The sequence below is a fragment of the Medicago truncatula genome, chromosome 4 (genome assembly GCF_003473485.1).
Source record: "Medicago truncatula cultivar Jemalong A17 chromosome 4, MtrunA17r5.0-ANR, whole genome shotgun sequence".
NCBI classification, from domain to species: Eukaryota; Viridiplantae; Streptophyta; class Magnoliopsida; order Fabales; family Fabaceae; genus Medicago; species Medicago truncatula.
Window position 1 is genome coordinate 29,060,069 of NC_053045.1, and position 19,434 is coordinate 29,079,502.

Here is a 19,434-nt window from a genome sequence, read left to right on the forward strand (position 1 = left end):
GTAACAAACATGATATGAATATATTTTTTTTTTGTTTTTTTTTTACCTTTAACATTTAAAAAGTGTAACAAACTAGATTAACATATTTATACTTACTTTTTCATCATTACATTTATTCCCTTAAACAATTTTTTTCTATAGTAAAATTGTTGCTGGTGTCATTAAAAAAAGAATTTAGATTATATTTTTTGTTATATTGTATTATTGTCGGTGTCGTTGAAATAGATAATCATGGTTAGTTTGATTTTTTATAATTATATATAAATACCCACATTTCTTGTGACAGAAATATATACATTGGAAAACAAAATTTCATCTTCTTTAAAGGTACTATGTCTTAACAACAAACTCTGTCTCATTTTAATTCTTTTCTTCTCTCCGTCTCATTCACTTTAGTTCCCTTCAACCCAATTCTCAAATTTCCCAAATCCGTCTCAATCCCTAATTCCCCTTTCTTCTTTCTCGAGCTTCTTATTCCATTATCTTATTGGGAGCGTGCTACAATATTTCTGATCCGATCTATTTTTTATATTAATTGTTTTTCATTCAATTGAACATTTAATATAGTATAATTGACGGATGTTATTCATTCTGAACAGATCGTGATGAAGTCTTAAGTACATACAGGGCACAAGAGAGAGTTTGCCTTTGCACTTAACTCTCACTTTGAGATCGGGACCTCGTTGAGTATAATCCGACCTCGTAAGAACCAGAATATGGTTTCTGCTCCTAAACCTAAGAGGACAAGAATGTCTTGTTCACATGAAGAACTAAAGGACAATATTGTTGTTGAAGCTGTCGCAAAAGATGGTGATGATGTTGAGAAGAAAATGAAAAATAAGAAGAAGAAGAAGAATAAGAATAAGAAGGAATCAAATCTACGAAGCAATGAATCAAAGAATCTCCAACCTAGTCCAAAACATACAACTCAGACTAGTAATAGTCACGCCTCACCAACAACCATTAATTATAGGTATTTTGTTTGTTTCATAGTCGTAATTTTATTTACTATATATTGGTACGTTGCAAAATATATTTTTTGTGTTGATGATATAACATCAATTGTCCGTTAATTATTTCAGATCCCCCGAACTAATTGTGCCTCAAACTTCATTATATAAAGGAATGAAGTGCAGCACATATTGTGAAAAGAGATCGCGAAGACTAAAAAGAAAGTATGTTTGATTTTGTTGGTCGAATATAAAAATTTACATCATATTAAAGTATTATTTGATGGACGTATTAATCTCCTATTTTATTGTTTTATTTTTTATTACGTTTTAAATTTTTAAAGGGATCAATGCTTGCATAAGTTGGTCTTTCAAGAAAATGTGTTGGAAGATGGAGCTGCAGTAGGATACTTTGTTTATGAAGAGGTTGGTTTGATGATAAATTGTTCTTACATACATTTTTTTCACCCTTGACTTTTCTGATTATGTTTTTCATGTATTTGCAGAAACAATTGCAGGGAGAAATAAACATAAAGCAATCTGGTATTTTGTGTGATTGTTGTAAAGAAGTGGTAATTTTATCTTATTATTTAATATATGTTATGTCATCTATCAGCTTCGAGCAGATATTAGAATTTTTTTTTTGCCAAATTAAAAAACTGGATGAACAGGTCAGCCCTTCTAAGTTTGAAGCACATGCTGGTTGGGCATCGCGACGAAAACCGTGAGTTTTTATTTAACCTGTATTACTAGATGTTGGATACTTGGTGCATATATTATTCCCTTAGATTTGAGTTCATATGAACTTGTTGCCATAACTTTTAATAGGTCAGTCATGGAAGCATGTTTGCGCATAAAAAAAAAAAATAGTTTTATTTGTATATATATTTGAGTTTTGTCTAGTAGAGTCCGTGAAAATATGCGGAAAATCACACACTCCTCAACAAGCCTAGGGTTGTCATTACATGCACATCGTTGCAATCAAAGACTAGTTATATTTATACATTGGATTTTATCTTCATCTAATTATATTGTTTTTTTTTCCTCAAGTTCAATGTTTTAGCTCTTATTTGTTTATGCCACGAAGAATTCTAGTATGGTGTTTTGGGAATCAACAATTTTTTTCTTTATTGTAGTTACTTTCACATACGCACAACTGACGGAGTCTCATTACATCAGTTGGCCATTAATCATAGAATTTCTATTTCCAATAGTGATGAACACTGCAGTAAGTGCAAACAAAGAGGGAATTTGTTATGTTGTGATGGATGCCAAAGAGCTTTTCACTTAGGTGAAGTCTTGATTACTTTATTTATATTTTTGCAAGATTGCAACTTAAGGTTTCTATTGCATCATTCATCATAATGTTTGCATATAGTATGTGTTTATACTTTATTTCATCAAGATCTAGAATAACAAGTTTTTACTTTTTCATTTGCAGGGTGTATTCCTGTTGAATCCCCACCAAAAGAGAAGTGGTACTGTGAATATTGTCGTAATAAACTTCAGAAGGACAAAAATGTAGAGCATAAAGAAAATGTTGTGACAACTCAAAAGATTATAGAGAGTGATCCTTCGGAACAAATAGCCAAGATATGCACTCTTTCGGTAAAACATAAAGAGGTTGAGCATAGTTCATGTGCATTGTGCAGGTAATTCCTATTTTATTTTATGAGTGAGTTATGCCGTGAACATTTTTCATTGTTTTATCTATTTGTTGTTATGTTCTTTATCAACGGTAAAAAATTCAAGTGGCTTAACCTAAATTTCTTCAATGTTTTAGCGAACGACATTTCAACAATGGTGAGTTTAGTCCATGGACAGTAATGATTTGTGACCAGGTATTGGTTCATGTAAATCATTGTTTGTTTTGCCTTATTCGTAAATTTGTTGTAATTTTCACATTACTAAATGTTTTGATTAAATTACTTATTTATATGTTCTTGCAGTGTGAGAAGGACTATCATGTTGGGTGTTTGAAGGATCATAACATGGCTAACCTAAAGGTACCAAATCTCCCCTTTTTACTGTGAATTGTGCTTTTTCCTTCAATATTATATTCAATTGTTGATAAACAAATTTTTTTTGCCAGAAAGTACCTAAACATTATTGGTTCTGCGGCGTGGATTGTTATGATATTCACATGAAACTAAAGAATTTTATGGCTCGTGGGGATGTGCTTCTTTCAGATTCCCTCCTAAGTTTGATTAAAAATAAGAAGGAACAAAAAGGTTTAGAAACTGAATTTGGTCTTGATATAAAATGGAAGGTTTTCAACCGACAGTTGATTGTTTCTAAAATTATTACTAGTTCCTTGCTTTCCGATGTTGTTACTATCTTTCATGTAAGTGTACTGTTGTTTATGTGTTTTACTTTAGTTATAGATATTTGACATATTTGATCCAATTGAATGTGCAATTTTATTAAGGATTGGAATCTATGTTGTCTAGGAACAATTTGATTCCATAGTTGTTACCGGAACAAAAATTGATTTAATTCCAGCAATGGTTAAAGGGTAAGAAGCCTTTACTTCATTTTGTACTATTGATTTTCTTTTTGGACATTGTCAGATAAGTGAATAAAATTCTCTTCTTTGTTTGGTTGGATTTCTATAGGAGGAAGATCAAAGATAAATATTATTTTGGTGGAATGTATTGTGCAGTGCTCATTGTCAAGTAAGGCTGAGTCTGAAGTATATATATTTTGTTGTTAATTGCATATTTCTTTTAAAACAATGCTTGATTTTGGTGTGAATTTCATTGTTTTATAGCCAAGTGGTTGTATCAGCTGGGATATTTCGTGTTTTTGGAAAAGAAGTGGCGGAACTTTCCTTAATTGCAACTAAGGCTGAATACCAAAAACAGGTTAATTTATTCACTTTAGAAAATAATTTTACATTTCTCCTTGATGATTTTTTTTATTTGAATTATTATTTGAAGTCAAATAGGATTATGTGAAATATTTATTTACTGAAAATATTACTGTTTTCTTTTAGGGTTTCTTCAAGTGCCTACTTTCCTGCATAGAGAATGTACTTAAGGAATTAAAAGTAGAAAGGTTAGTCCTACCAGCAGCTCATGAAGCAGAGTCAATGTGGATAGATAAATTCGGGTTCACAGAGCCCAACCAAGGGTTGGTATGTAACTTTTTTAAGTTTTTTGTGGAGTTTCATTTGTTATTACTTATTAAAACTAACTATCATTATCATGGCAGATAAACAATTTTAGGAAATTCTACCATAATTTGATGATATTTGAAGGGACGTCGTTACTACAGAAGAAGTTGGTCCTTCCATCTCAATAAGGGTGTTGAGCAGAATACCCATTTGACGTATGTACATGCTTTATATTTGATGTATAGAAAAGAAATTGATTCTTGTTTCAGGCATAAAAAATTTGCAATACAAAAATTTGCTTTATATTTGATGTATAGAGGAAACTCAGACATAGGACTTTTAGAAACTCGCAAACTTTGGCGCTAAAATTATTTACTTTTTATAGAACCTTATTCATTTCACTTATTGAGTTTATGAATATTCATTCTTGGTGTTGATATTAATACTAAGGCTTTCAAAACTATGTTGCAGTGGGAAACTTGAATTTTGTCAAAAGTGTGCATCATCGGACGGCGTTTGCTACAAGGGAGGTGAGAAACATGTGTTGATTTATGGCAAAAAGGAGTGATAATAGAGATCCATCAACAATTATTTGTGCAAAAGGAATTTGGGATGAGGAAGTGGAAAATTTTGTGTCATTCAACTCTTTATGGTTTGTGCGAAAGGAATTTGGGATGAAGAAGTGGAAAATTTTGTGTCATTCAAATCTCTTGTAAAGGAGAAAAAGAAGCATATTGTATCTCAAATTTATTGTTAACTATTTGCAAGTATTCATTTGGTTTGAAAAGAATGACATTCTCTTCAATGTGAAAATGACCAATTCAAAAGAGTTGATTGATAGCATTAAGAGATTGTCTTGGGTGTGGTTCATTAGTTAACAGGGTAGACACAAAAATTATGTATTCTTGGATTGGTTAAATTTTCCTTTATCTTATCTTTTAGGTGTGGAATACAACTCTTTTATAATGGGTTTTGAGTAACTCTTATGTTTTCATCAATAAACTTTTGCTTACAAAAACTTGAAAAGAGATTTTTTTTTCCTACCAATACTTGGACCCGTGCGATGCACAGAAAGTTAATTATGTCATTGAGTAATAAATCTGGTAATTGAGCATTAGTATTTAATCTAATGCAATTAAATCATCTTCATGTTCTGAAAGAACTTCTATTCTTCATTTGCTTTTTCAGGAGTATCACACAAAATTGGATTGTCTTGGTTGTGAAGACTTTTTTTGGTGAAGATTGACTATCCGGAAATTGAGAATCAATAGTCTCCCACGAAGATGGGATCTGACTAGTTGATGCCACTTTTGGTTTAGATTTGAATTTTTTTTCTTGGCTCCTTTGGTTAGTACCTTTCTTGGAGGTGGTGACATCATTGTGGTCTCCGGAAACACTAACAACCGCAAACCCTCTTTGATTTGTAGTTTCATTTGGTATGGGACTCTTTGGAGACGTTCCTGAATACGACTCAACTCCTCCGCGATAGAAAAAATTCTTCATTACTTTCTTCTTCAACCATATATAACTTTTGTCAATCATAGTCTATCTCATCCAATCGAATAAGCTTGTTGTGATGGATTTTCATAGCAACGAAGCATGCACAAGGTAGGCCATACAATGTCATTTGAACACAACCACAAGTTTTCTTGTCCATGCACAAGGTTTACCTAGCACGATCTTCTTCTAAAAAAAAATATTGTTCATGACTTGTCTATACATATTAACCCCCAAACCAGAGTACAAAATGACATCTTTGTATCTATGTTCCAATACAGTAACGCTTCTACTAATGATGAATGTATCTCCCCTAACTGGATTACCAACATCTCATCTATTTTTTTCAACAAGTACCTAAATCACCCTTGGAGGTTGTCAAATATTCCTTCACTATACCATGAGCCCCTTCAACTCTATTGGTGGTCCTGCACCCAAGATGCAACACAAGGTATGTCCATGCCTCACTATTTTGTCCTCAACATCGTTCAAAATGGTACTTTGAACATAGTCAAGAAACTTTGAAATTTTTTTACAAGCATCTTGGAATTGCATTACATTACTTGCATATAACTCTTAAGTAGGAGATTCAACCACTTTTTCCCATGCACTAAATATGATATCAACTATCTCACTAGGCTTCACCTCATTGACAATCTTCTCTTTCCCATCCACTATGACAACCTTTGGTTTCACTCAACAATCGGTGATGCATTTTTCTCTAACATTTTTCCCAACATGAAAATAACAAAGTATTTCACTACTTTTAAGGAGAATAGTTGCTACGACATTCATCAAAGTTGTGTCTCTGTCAGTCACAACCACCTTAGGCAACATTTGTAAAGCCCAAGTAAAGTTATCCTCCTTTTACGCCATCGTTAATGCAGGACCAACCGAATATGTCATATCGGTTGAGGTGAATCCAACAATCTCAAACAATGACATCATGTTCACGTTGGTTTTGTATGTGGAATCTATTATCAAAACAGTCGGGAAATTATTAAAAAACTTAACCGATTGTGGATGAGTCCAAAATATGTCTTGAATTGTATCACTGTCACATTTTTCTCTTATGAAATAAACATATTTATTCTCTTCCAACTTTGAGATTAGAAACTGCATCTCCGTTAAGTTTCCTCTTTTAGCCTTTTTGAATTTATGACGTTCATTGTATACTTGCTTTATATTTTCCATGAACTCTTTTCTTTTTCCCTTCAAATTTGTCAAAATATTTTTCGATTTTACTGAACTCTTAGTCAAGTCACGTACAATCTCCTTGTCGTTCTCCATTAATCTTCCCGTAAGAAGGTTCCCTACTAAATATGGCAACATCTCATGGTTGTGAACACAATTAAAAATAGCCAACTTCCAAGTGTTTTCTTCCTTAACAACATATCCACGCAACTTGAACAAACACCCACATTTTCTTGATCCTGTTGCTTCATGCTTCAAACTTTTCTTTGGTACTTTGTGCTCGCCACTTCTTTCACATACCAACTTCAACATTGGATTCCTTGTTGCACAAGATCTTTTTATGACAACCGTAAATTCATCCTTATTTGTTTGTCGACGTACCCAACCAAACAATTCATCTTTATCTTTTCATGTCTCTCGGATTGAAATGAAATGAGTTATGTCAAACTAAAGTTTGACACAAATCTCAACCATCTATCTATTTTATTTAATCAAAGGTCGATATTGATTGTTAAATTTACCCATATGGGCCTTCTTCTCTAGCGCTCTAACGCCAGTACGCCACATTCGTTTTATTCTGAATCTTATTTAAAGAAAAAAAAAATTTGAACCTAAGAGTAACAATGGATGCATGTGTCTAATAATCACTCCGATCTCAATTTCAATTAAATTTATAGGATTTTGATTTACCAAAACCATAAAATTGACTGTCTCTATATCATTCACCAAACCGACAATATTTCAGAAAGTGAATTTTCAACTCATTTGCAGTTTTACAACATCAATTCACTTAAAATCTTTTTTTTTTTTTTTGTCAATTCTTAAAATCAAAATTTTTTTTGAGTAATTAAAATCAATTCTTTTGATCGCATAACTAAACATTAATGTGATGAACTTATATGAATTTAAATCGATAAAAAAAAAATGTGCATTGAAAAAAGTTGGACTAGAGTTTAGGTGAGCATAAATTCAAGATATTCTCTCGATCTGACTTTTTTCTTATAAGGTATAGGTAGATATTTTCTTTTCTTAATTTGATTTGATATTATCCTGTTACAAGGATAATAGTTGTTGCCAAGTCAGCAATTTGAATGAGACTGATCACGAAACAATGTGCTAATAATGTCACCATGCTAACAATGTGCTATGAGCTGTTACATTTAAATGCCATAAATTACTCGTCATATAAATACTTCTATTCATTTTTCTTCTCTAAACAAACAAACAAACGGATAAGACATTTTTTTCCTCAGATTATGGAAACCATGCCAGAGTCATATGAATCCACTAATACACACTCTTCTTCAAATTTTGGGTATGTCTTCATTTTTTTTAATCACTTTCATTTTTCATGAACTATAGTCTTATGGTTTTATAATAGAAAAATGGAGGAAATATTCTTATATTATTTCTCTCTATTTTTTTTTTCTTTCAATTTAGATGCACACATTACAGAAGGAGATGCAAGATCATAGCACCATGTTGTAATGAAGTTTTTGACTGTAGGCACTGCCACAACGAAGCTAAGGTATTTTTTTTTCTCTGATACATATAATGTTACACCGCTCAATAACTTTTTTGTTTATGCTTATTATACAAAATTTATATCATACGGATCATTTGCGTACGTTTTTAATTAAATCTAAAATCTTTTCACCAACACTTTTATTAAACAATGTTAATTTTGATACATCGCGATCACATATGAAGTAATTTATGTAAAAATTCGCAGAAGTGGTCTATGCGCATATATAGGTAGATAGATATGATTCTTACTGAATTTTCTTATGTGAGCAGAACTCAGATGAGATTAAGCCAGATTGTCGTCATGATATTCCGCGTCATGAAGTTAAAAAGGTTCGCATTTGATTAGAGTTGTCTTCTACTTTTTGATTAGGGAGAAGAATACTTAGATTATTAATAATTTTATGATTCTTGACATAATTTCAGACCATGTTTGTTCACTGTCTTACTTAATCCTATTTCATTTGTAACTTTTCAGATTATTTGCACCTTATGTGACACAGAACAAGATGTGAGTTCTTAAAATATGAACCATTAATAATCAATGTGTATATATTTCGTATTTAGGTATTGAATGTAGGTGTTAATGTGCTGATTATTTTTCAATGTTGCAGGTTCAACAAAACTGCATAAACTGTGGAGTATGCTTGGGAAAGTACTTTTGTGGTACATGCAAATTCTTTGATGATGATGTAAGTTCTCTAGGATGATTAGAAATTGAGTTATGCATGTTTGTTTCTTTTAGTTCAGGCCTTAATTCGGCACATTGTATTGAAAATTTGTTCGTTCTTTCAGATTTCAAAGCAGCAATACCACTGTGATGAATGTGGCATCTGCAGGTAATTAAAGTTCATCAATCAATTTGATAATTCCAGAATATTTCCTATTCGACGTTGCTTGATAGCATTTGATCGATTTTCTCTTCTACGTATTTGCTTTTACAGAACTGGTGGCAGTGATAACTTTTTCCATTGCAAAAAATGTGGTGAGTTAGTAGGTTCACATATATCGACACGGTTAATAATTTGAGAAGATGATATAATTGAATGTAATCACATATATCTGTTGACGAGTTGACACGTATCAGACACTAGACACATCTTCAATGTGAAGTGTCAGTGCTATCACCTGATTGTTGTAAACATGTATATTTTTGTTTAGGATGTTGCTATTCCGTCGAAATCAAAGAGGGGCATAATTGTGTAGAAAGAGCAATGCATCATAATTGTCCTATTTGCTTTGAGGTAAAGACCAAAACCAACTGCTATTAGTATATATTCTAGTCCGAAAATTTTGAAAGAATTCTATCTGATTCTTATTGAGATGATTTCATTTTATCTCCCTTGCAGTATCTGTTTGATACATTGAGAGAAATCAGTGTCTTAACTTGTGGCCACACTATACATTTTGAGTGTGTTAAAGAGATGGAAAAACATCATAGGTAAGGGAATATATATGTTTAAAATGAAGGATTGAAATGTTATACTTTATAAGTTTTAGCTTATGGTATTAATTCACTCTTTTGAACATTCAGGTACTCGTGTCCTGTTTGCTCAAAATCTATCTGTGATATGTCAAGTGTGTGGAAGAACCTTGATGAAATGGTATGTAGAATTTGAATTTTTTTTATCATTGATTACATCATTGTATTTGGACTTCATATAATGGTGACATTTTTGTGTTGAAACTTTTGGTCAGCTTTCCTCAACTCCAATGTCTGAATCATACAAAAATAAGAAGGTAAGTTACAACAACTCTAGCTCCAAGGATCTCTTTATCTATGAATCAATGTTAACCTTTGAAGCCTTTGAAGCACGGACACGATACTGACACATTGACACTGATAATAATTTAAGAAATTGGAATTATTAAATGTAACCATGTCATATTTCTCAAATGCAAATGCAATTCTAACACCAATCATCATTTCAATATTCCACCTTCAATTTTGTATTTTGTTGTTGTGTGTTTTGACTAAATTACTTAATGTCTACTTATAAGTCACACATTACTGTCGAATAGAAGGTGTTGACTCGTCTTAATGACCTTTTTAATTTCATATGGTCAATCTTTGTAAAAAGCAATCAACATACGTTAATGCTAATTTATTTGTTTTTTACAAATATTGACCATATGAAATTAAAAAGGTTGTTAAGTTGAGTCAACACCTTCTATTTGATAGTAGCGTATATAACTTATAAATAGACTTTAAGTAATTTAATCAAAACACACAACAACAACAACAACAAAAACAAAATACAAAATTGAAATATCCTTCGGTCTCTAATTATATGATCAATTTATCCTCTTATTCTTCTGTTATTTAGAATCCTAGAATCTTTCAATTACTTGTGTAAAAGAAATCCTCCTTCAACCGCTATCTTAAAGAAAAAAAATGTGGTTCTTTTTTTTTTTCATTATTTTCATTTTTTTTTTTCCTGATTCAATGCTTCATCTGATTGTTTTATTTCTTTTGTGTACCTTAGTTAGAGAGTGACTTATTTTTTTGGGTTTTTTTTGTTCCTATGTGTATGAAAGAAACCATTGTGGTTTTGATATGGTAAAAAAGATATGAGAAAACGTGAGGATGTTGGAAGAGACCTAAAAAAGTTGCTGAATGAGGTCCATCACGCATCATCATCACACAATCTTCTTCGTCTTTACAAATGACAACGAAGTGTCGGTGGTGATGATCATGATCACGATCATGTATATATCTTTTGTAATGAATATGACCACCAATACATGATCATGACCATGACCATTAGCACCAACATTTCCTGATCATTGGTAAAGAATAAGATAATTGTGTGATGATGTTGCGTGTGGGATCTCATTTAGCATTTTCTTCTACCTCTCTTCCATCATCCTCACGTTTTCGGTTATCTTTTTCACCATATCAAACCACAATGGTTTCTTTCACACACAGAGGAACCAAAAAAAAGGTCACTCCGACTAAGGAACATAGAAGAAGTAAACAATCAGAGGAAGCACTGAATCAGGAAATAATGAAGAGAAAAAAAAACACATTTTTTTTCTTCTTTGTGGTTGAAGGATGCATTTTTTTAACAAGTAATTGAAGGATTCTAAATAACAGAAGAAGCAAAGAATAAATTGATCATATAACTAGGGACTAAAGGATCAAAAGCGGAATATTGAAATGATGATTGAAGTAAGATTGAAGATTTATATACTTTGTTGGTGTTGATGCTACATAGTCACACATTTCTAACTAGTGGTACTTGTATGAAATCAGGTATGGATATTGTGCAATGATTGTGGTGTAAACTCTCATGTGCAATTCCACATTGTGGCACATAAGTGTTTAAGTTGCAACTCCTACAACACAAGGCAAATACAAATAGTACCTTCTAGTTCTTGCTCATCTAGGGTGGAAGAGATGATTAAATGAGCATAAATAGTTGCATAAAGTGTCAAGCTCCAAATTTTGTGAATAGATGGAGTGTTATTATACTATAAATGATTCTTTCGTCTGTATTTAGGGGTCTTATTTCCAGTTGCTACTTGCTCCAAATAATGCAGTTTTATGCTGAATGTTATGTAGCTCAAAAAATGTGTCATGACAACATTTTCCTTGAAGATGAAGTTCCATCAAGTAATGGTTTCATGATGTCTTTGTACAAAAATACAACAACAACCAAGTTTTATTTCACTAAGTGGGGTTGATTACATGGACCAAACACCACCATAATGTTCAGTCATATATCATATGAAGGTGAGAAAAACACAAGAAGGGGGGGTTGAATTGTGTTTGCTTTTTCTTTTCTTTTTCTCCTAACTGAAACAAGCAGTTCAGAAGCAGATAGAGTTCTACTTTTGAATAGATGTTTAGAACAAGATGCAGCAGATAAGAACAGAGAGAAAAGAGAGAAGAAAGATACAGGCAATTTATACAGGTTCCTTCCACAAACCGGAAGTCAGTCATGTCCCCCTTGCACTTCCAAGAGGAGTTCACTATGTAATATCTGATTACAATTGCTCACTGCTAAAACTAGCAAGAGACTTCAACTTGCTCAAGCACAACTGCAAGAGACTTCCTATGCTCCTGAACAAGATCAAGAGACTTCTATTGCTCAAGCACAACTGCAAGAGAATTCTTAATTCAAACAGAATTACAATGAAAAATGTTTGAGGTTGAACACTTGATATACAATTAGTGGTGTTCACAATACAAATCAGATACAGACTCTTAAAGACTCTAGAATTCCTAAGATGTAAGCTTTGTTAAGAAATTCTAAGTGAACTTTGGAGTGGAGAACAAATTCAACAGAGTTTTTTGCTTAGCTGATGCGTATATTGTTCTTATGAAACTCTGTGTCTTCAGTCCCTTATATAGAGGTCTGAGAGAGACGTTGAATTGCCAGCACATCCAAAATAGTCGTTTGAAGCTTTGATAATTCACCATTGATCCTTTGCCTGATATGGTTATTGTCCTATGAAGGATCAATTTCAAATGTGTTCCCAATGTGTATAAACATTGTTTGCAGGCAGAGCTGTTATTCTTGTCTTGTAGCAGAGACAAAAACAGAGTAGTGCAGATAGTGGTTGTACACTTCGTACAAACGCACTATGTCAACGCTCCTTGAGGAATAAGCATCCAATGCTTTTCAAAATAGCCGTTGTTAACTTTCCAAGTCTTCTGCAATTTTCTGGCGAGCTTGAATCCTTGAAACAACTTTTGAAGCTTTATGTTGATCTTCTGATGATCTGCAGCTTCTGGTGAACTTGCTTCTGATGACGTCATCACTTCAGAAGCACTTTGTCTTCAGGAGCACTTAAAACTTCATACGCTTTCTTCAGACACTTTAAGCTTCCCTTTTTGTTGATGTATATGCTCTTTATTTGTTCTTCCAAGACCAAAAATAGATATCAAATTTTTGTCTATAGTTCTGTACACTTAAACAAATATTAGCGTGTCCAATTGACAATCTTAAATACTTTGTTATCTTCAAAACTCTCAAGGGTTATCATTGCTAAACAAATTTTGTTCCAACATCATATCCATATCCATATCAAACTCATTAATCTCTAATCTGATGTAGGGTCATATTAGATTAAGCTAGCTTGAAATTTTAGTACTCATTCCATCCCAAATTATATACCGTTTTAAAGAAGAAAATAATTGTACCAAATTACGTGGTTTTAAAATACTTTTCATATCTTTAACTATTTATTACTCTATCTTATTTCAATTCTTTCATTTATCTTTTTCATATCATTTATTAAGGATAGTTTTGTAAAAACAACTCATAATATTTCTTTCTCACATAAAATTAATTACATTTCTTAATACGTATGATATATTCAAATCGTCGTATAATTTTGGACGGAGGGAGTAATTATTATTAATTTCTTTTTTCAAGTCGCATTTAATCGATTAGATGATCAAATATAATTAATTAAACATGTACATTTTCAAGCAAAACAACACAAACAATTCAACAAATTTAAGAATCTGGCCAACAAAAGTGGGTTGTCCTCTAATTAGTCTTGGTTATATAATTATCTATTGTCCTTGGAATTCATAATCTCAAAGAATTCATAATCTCTTCCTTCCATTTCCCACATATTTTGATCCACAATTTGAAGTAATTATCGTTCTATAAACTAGTAGTATCATAGAATGATATATTTGATAGTGATTTGCAATCTTTATCAAAGGTAAACTTTAATTTAGTGTCTACACATTTAGTTGAAATTGAAATGTTTTTGTACATGGTTGAAATATTTTAAAGTGTTGATTACTCCATCATCTTCATCCCATAAATGTTTTTGTACAGGTCAGGTCTAGCTATAAATTGCTGAACACACGCAAATTCTTGATAGATACTGGTAGCAATAATACTAATAAATAATAATAATAGTAGTCTACTTGTCCTTTGCTTTTGAGTGAAGTCCAAGAATTGTTCATTGGGGAAGGAATGATTTTAAGGGTCACAATAAGATCTCAATAACAAGACAAAAGCATGAAAGGACTATATCCAGATATACCTTTCCAGACAAAAAGCTTTTAGATTGTTAGCTTTAAATTATGACTATTATTTTTCTGTTTGCAGCAAAGAAATAGACAGTGTGGGGACCCATAGCCATAGGATACATCATACAAGACTCAGCTTTTGAGACTCCTATATCTATCTTTTCTGCATGAAGCCTTCTAATAAGGTAGTCTTACATTTGAATATATTTATTCATGTAGCCATACATTTTTGGAACAAAACTCTCTAACATTACTATTAATATCCTTATTTTATTTTATTTTAGAGGAATATTAATACCTTTTTTTGAGGAATATTAATACCCTTGTTAATGTTGTGTAGGATAAATGTCTTCCTACAAAAGTTATTTGAGCATGGATTAGAATAAATGATATCATTTGATATGTAACCAGTCACACTAAAATATCATGTTTAAATATAAACTCTAAAAACACTATCAAACCGAACGGTTCAATCGATTGAATAAAGAAACGACATTGTCTACAATTTGACTGTTTGAGTCATTCGATTGCGATTTTATACCAATTTATCGATTTAAAGCGGTTGAACAATGACTCAAAAATCTTCATAATTCAATGTACATTCAATTTTTAAAATGTTGATATAATCATGTATTCAAATTCAAATCCAAGCACAAACTACCCCTAGAAGAAGCATGACAGCAATTCAAATGACCTATCCAATCACCACCCCTATTAATATCATTGTGCACAATTTTAATGGGGGGCCTCTAAGCTAGAAGAGTGAAAATCCCATATTTTGTCAACAGATATTTTGGTTTTCGAGAAAGAAAACCTCAGCTTTTGAATTTACTATATGGAGCAAACTCCCTTTTAGACTTTAGGGCTTGAAAAGGGTCATAAATAAAAGTTGCTTTATAGAGTCTTTTAGCTTTGATAATTAAAGATCTCATAATTAAATCTATCATCAAAGGGAATGTTAGTTTGAAGAATACAACAAACACATCCAATGTCAAAGTCAATGTTAATTTATGTCAAATCACAATCATGGCATTTGACAGCATCAGCGCCAATTGTGCAAAGGGATGGGTTTGAAAATGACCACATCTTTTACCCTAATTAGGTTGGTAACCAACATTTGAAGCAAAGTAAAAAGGGTGTGCCAATGCCAAAGGAATAGTATTTTGCATCTATAATAAATCTTGCAGACAAAAAAAACTCATGCAGTGATCTACAAGATCACCACATTAATGATTGTTGGATCGAGTTCGAACGGTTCAAATTTAAAGCTTGGTTATTTATCTTTAAAACATGTTAAAATGTTTACCTAATTCTTGACCGATGTCAATCCAGCGAACACCGATGTGGTGCTTGTGTGAGATTTCTGACCGCCGGAAATTCAAATTTTATACCATATTTTCTAGTGTGCCTTGTAGCAAAACGCCCTCAATATTGCTTCTTTTACTACACAAAAATCACTAATTTATCAAAATCATTAACCAATTCACAATGAATAAGAACTACAAATGCACGGTGGCACCACCAATGAAGACAATGCAGCATGGTGGAAAGCATGGCTGAAGGCGAAGCATGTACTTGCAGCAACCAAGGATAAAAAGGAAATTAGTAAAGGAATGATTCAATGCAAGGGACCCACAATTAGATTTGATAGAACTACAGTCTAGATATCAATCTAGTGGTTAGAATTTGAAGTCAGTAATTGACCACCCACAACAAAAAACTGCCTTGAAGCTACAGCAAAATGTGCAATAACTTCATTTGAGTATCACAAGTCCCTCTCTAGCCAGCACAATATAGTTATAAGAACTGGACCACTGGGACCAACCTACACTACTAGCTCTCCTTGCCATGAGTCACATGAACCAACCAAATTATATACAATCATATAGAGTTTAAACTAAACCTGATAAACTATATAAATTAATCTCTTAATGGCTGCTAGACGCTGCGTCGCAAAAAGGTTTAGATTGGATTATAACCCGAGCTCCTGAAGCCAGCCTGTTGTGAAATAAACATCAATTTTATTAGTCTTATGATGATGAAAGCTATAAGAACATAATGATAAACAAAACGGAGTCAACACTTAACTTTCTTCGATTTTGATCACCTCGTTTTCTCGAAATGAATCTACCCTCTTTGGTTGCTTTTTCCCTGACGAAGGTTCGGTGATTCTTTGGCTGCTGCTGTTAGATGATATTGCTGATATGCAAGAGCCATCGATTCTATCCGATGATGTTCTTGGTCCTTCGGAAATAGGGGATCTCATGGATTCTCCTCTTGGATGCTTGGTTAGTGAAGCTTTAATTGATCGTGGAATGCATTTTGAATGTCCTGAGGATGGTTCCTCTTCGTTTTCTTTTGGTTTCTGTTCTTTATTTGTCCTGCGTATTCGAGAATTGGCAAAGATGTCGTGATTACCATGTTCTAATCTAATGCCAATCATAACCAACTACAGAACTCTTAAACATGAACTTAAACATGAATCTAACAAACCAACTACAATAGTTCTTGACCATAAGTCATTTTCAATGGCATGTTATGAAGATAAATTTCCACGATCGTATTTTGTAAAAAAAAAAAAAAAACCGCAATGAATAAGAGAAGGTTAAAAACACAACATACCTCTCATTGTTGTACGAAGAAGAGCGTTTGAGAACATTACGTGCATCACCTTCCTTCAGTTTAGTCTCAATTAAGCTCCCACTAAAATATTCTTTGTCTTCCAATCTGAGGTTCATCAGTTTTGGATTCTCGACTAAGCAATCGTATTCGCCTAACACAAAAGATGTTGAGAACAACGGAGAAGGGAATTTTGAATGCGAAAACCTGGGCTTATAAGAAGGAATAAGGCCAAAACTGTGGTTTTTAACTGATATTGAACCACAAGAGATTAGTTGCATCAACAAATTTGAAGCCTTCAGCCTTGTGTTGGTTGGCATAGGAATATCCTCCTCTTCAAGAATCCGAAAGCTGTTCGCTTTACTAGCATCAGCTCTAATCAAAGATTCCAAAGTTTCCATCTTCCCTCCAAAAGATAAGGGACTTGAAGTTGTTGGAGAAGGAGAAATGGTATCCTTGCAGGTTTCTGGATTATGTTTCACTTGTGGAACTTCGGTTTGACATATTTCATGGCATTCAGATATTAACGACCCATCATCGGTCGATACACCTCTTGTGCAACTTTTCCGAGTTTTGGATCGGTTTATACTATCTTCTGTTTGAGTTGAAGCATCTGCCAATCCATCGGCCTTATAAATTTTGTACTCCGTCAGTGCCAAGCTTAGCGGACCGGTCTTTTCAGCTCTCGACTCCGGAGAAACATCAGAGGAACCCGTATGTTGTTCATGGGATTGCTCGTCATCCTGAGAGTATCTCGTCTCTTTTCCATTCATGCTAGATGAGGATGAGGCTTCATCGTGACTCCGACAGGAGGATGGCCCCGGCAACATCTTCACGCTTTGTATTTTGACATCGTTAATGGGACTGAAACGATCTACAAAGGAAAATGCATTAATTCAATACCAGTCAGGACCTAGCAAATTATTGTCTTTCGAAGATAAATAAACTAGATATCTAGTTCACCTGAATTGGATTCATCAAAGAGCTCAGAGCCTTTAAGGACATACTCGTTTCCATGGGCCGGTTGAATAAGATCATCTTCACAAAGATCATGCCACACAAATCCATTCTTGTAGCTTCTGAATTACAGGAAAAACAAATATATAAATGTTGAGAATTGTATCCAATAATAAAGCTCCTAACATTCAAAAAGAAAACAAGAGCCAAAGATAAATCCAATCAAGTTTCCATTCCTAAGTCCTAATTGAAGCTAATGAGCTTCAGCTAAGGTCTAATCATCAAGGGCACCCAAGTTCAATCTCTAGCTTAAACAGCCATCGATCAAGCTTTATTTACCTTCCAATCGAACTCTGAATTACGAGGTCCTTTCTTATAGGAACCGGAGGGTTAAGACCCAAAAAAAAATCTATTTTTTCATCTTTTCCCCGTCCGTTTTCTCTATCTTTTCTCAACATACAAACAAACAAATTGAACTTACATAAGAACATTGAGAATGTAAAAATAACTTGCTCACCTCTTAGAAGACCATGAATACAAGGAAGCCATGCCTCTACCTCTCAATGCATTTAGCTTATCAATCACATCTACACACACAAAAATCCCTCAAAAATCATCATCCGTAAAGAATAAAAATCAACAACCACATTCCAAAATTCAAAAAAAAAAAAAAAAAAACTGCTTTTTCAATTATGTACCTCTCAAGTATAACCCATCTGGAGAAGAAAGTGGAACCTCCATGAAATGAGGATGTTCAAGTTGCCTATTTCTACAAAGATAATAAATCACAGGCACCTTCAAATTATGTTGATATTTTGGTGCTTTCTCAGTCCAAACCTTAGCCCTATCAGGACTCACTTGTCTATACTTCTTCATCCTACCCTCCATTCTCACATGCACAACACCACCACTACCTATACTACAAGACTACTTCAAAATTGAACCTTTTCTACTACAACACCCTAAAACAATACAAAAATCAACCCCATTTTCTCATTTACTTCAATTCATGTAAAAATGCAACTGGGTCAATTTGAAGATTTTACACCACAATAACTTATAGTGGGTCAAAATCAGATCTAAGTAGCTAGTAAAAGATGGAAACTTTGTTATAATAGAGAACAAAAAAAGCTGAATTAGAAACTGGGTTTTGAAGAAAAAGAGGAATGAATGGTGTAAATTGAAGTGAGACAGTGAAGTGATTGTGGAAGAGGAAGAAACAGAGACAAGAGTGGGGGTAAAGGGTGTTTTTTGGCTGGACTTGATAATTGGATTTGATTTGAGAGTTCATATGTTTTTTTGTTTTTTGTGTTTGGTCTTTCTGATTTTGATGTGTTTTATGAGTTATGACACCGCATTTTATAATGTTAACCTGATTTTTAGGTTTTTTTGTACTTTTTCATTAACTACATTGTTTTTTTAAGGCAAAATTACACTTTTGGTCCCTTAACTTTATTTTAGGTAATAATTTAGTCCTTTATCTTTTTTTCATTTCAATTTTGTCCTTTTGATCCATTTACATATGAATTTTTAAGCTTAAAATTCATGATTTTATTTTCTTATGGTCTTTCAGTCTTCAA

General features: G+C 32.9%; 3 protein-coding genes across 4 annotated transcripts; 2 read left to right on the plus strand and 1 right to left on the minus strand.

Moving 5' to 3' along the window:
* The first annotated feature begins 360 nt into the window (after positions 1-360).
* On the plus strand, positions 361-5,067 carry LOC11411059 (increased DNA methylation 1). Its single transcript, XM_024781101.2, has 16 exons — positions 361-973; positions 1,083-1,175; positions 1,295-1,376; positions 1,457-1,522; positions 1,622-1,674; positions 2,087-2,241; positions 2,392-2,602; positions 2,734-2,791; positions 2,900-2,956; positions 3,043-3,294; positions 3,401-3,465; positions 3,566-3,625; positions 3,721-3,814; positions 3,946-4,086; positions 4,164-4,280; positions 4,537-5,067. The coding sequence occupies exons 1-15, from the start codon at positions 717-719 to the stop codon at positions 4,251-4,253; spliced, it is 1,734 nt and encodes a 577-aa protein (XP_024636869.2). The 5' UTR covers positions 361-716; the 3' UTR covers positions 4,254-4,280; positions 4,537-5,067.
* A 2,848-nt stretch (positions 5,068-7,915) lies between these two features.
* Positions 7,916-11,953, plus strand: LOC11412063 (E3 ubiquitin-protein ligase RZFP34). 2 transcript variants are annotated; one of them, XR_005646029.1, is made up of 13 exons: positions 7,916-8,071; positions 8,197-8,284; positions 8,554-8,613; positions 8,759-8,791; positions 8,895-8,972; positions 9,076-9,119; positions 9,225-9,265; positions 9,442-9,524; positions 9,630-9,721; positions 9,815-9,884; positions 9,979-10,020; positions 11,537-11,791; positions 11,825-11,953. XR_005646029.1 is itself a non-coding variant. In XM_003606286.4 (12 exons), the coding sequence occupies exons 1-12, from the start codon at positions 8,013-8,015 to the stop codon at positions 11,690-11,692; spliced, it is 846 nt and encodes a 281-aa protein (XP_003606334.3). In that variant the 5' UTR covers positions 7,916-8,012; the 3' UTR covers positions 11,693-11,953. The 2 variants fall into 2 exon arrangements, 1 of the variants encoding a protein (XP_003606334.3); XM_003606286.4 differs by having other exon boundaries at positions 11,537-11,953.
* A 3,916-nt stretch (positions 11,954-15,869) lies between these two features.
* LOC11410740 (protein UPSTREAM OF FLC) lies at positions 15,870-19,181 on the minus strand. Its single transcript, XM_003606288.4, has 6 exons — positions 18,553-19,181; positions 18,372-18,441; positions 17,861-17,976; positions 16,901-17,771; positions 16,366-16,659; positions 15,870-16,276 (listed from the first exon to the last, which is right to left on the minus strand). Exons 1-6 carry the CDS (start codon positions 18,740-18,742, stop codon positions 16,207-16,209), a joined length of 1,611 nt encoding a protein of 536 aa, XP_003606336.3. The 5' UTR covers positions 18,743-19,181; the 3' UTR covers positions 15,870-16,206.
* Positions 19,182-19,434: the final 253 nt, after the last annotated feature.

Excerpts from the sequence above, each read along its gene's own strand:
- LOC11412063 (XM_003606286.4), top strand. The coding sequence starts at position 8,013 with ATGGAAACCATGCCAGAGTCATATGAATCCACTAATACACACTCTTCT. Across the intron at positions 8,614-8,758 it reads CGCGTCATGAAGTTAAAAAG|ATTATTTGCACCTTATGTGA; the intron begins GTTCGCATTTGA and ends GTAACTTTTCAG. Across the intron at positions 9,120-9,224 it reads GATGAATGTGGCATCTGCAG|AACTGGTGGCAGTGATAACT; the intron begins GTAATTAAAGTT and ends TTGCTTTTACAG.
- LOC11411059 (XM_024781101.2), top strand. The coding sequence starts at position 717 with ATGGTTTCTGCTCCTAAACCTAAGAGGACAAGAATGTCTTGTTCACAT. Across the intron at positions 3,295-3,400 it reads ATGTTGTTACTATCTTTCAT|GAACAATTTGATTCCATAGT; the intron begins GTAAGTGTACTG and ends TATGTTGTCTAG. Across the intron at positions 3,815-3,945 it reads AGGCTGAATACCAAAAACAG|GGTTTCTTCAAGTGCCTACT; the intron begins GTTAATTTATTC and ends GTTTTCTTTTAG.
- LOC11410740 (XM_003606288.4), bottom strand. The coding sequence starts at position 18,742 with ATGGAGGGTAGGATGAAGAAGTATAGACAAGTGAGTCCTGATAGGGCT. Across the intron at positions 17,977-18,371 it reads TATTCATGGTCTTCTAAGAG|AAGCTACAAGAATGGATTTG; the intron begins GTGAGCAAGTTA and ends CCTGTAATTCAG. Across the intron at positions 16,277-16,365 it reads GTGATCAAAATCGAAGAAAG|GCTGGCTTCAGGAGCTCGGG; the intron begins TTAAGTGTTGAC and ends ATTTCACAACAG.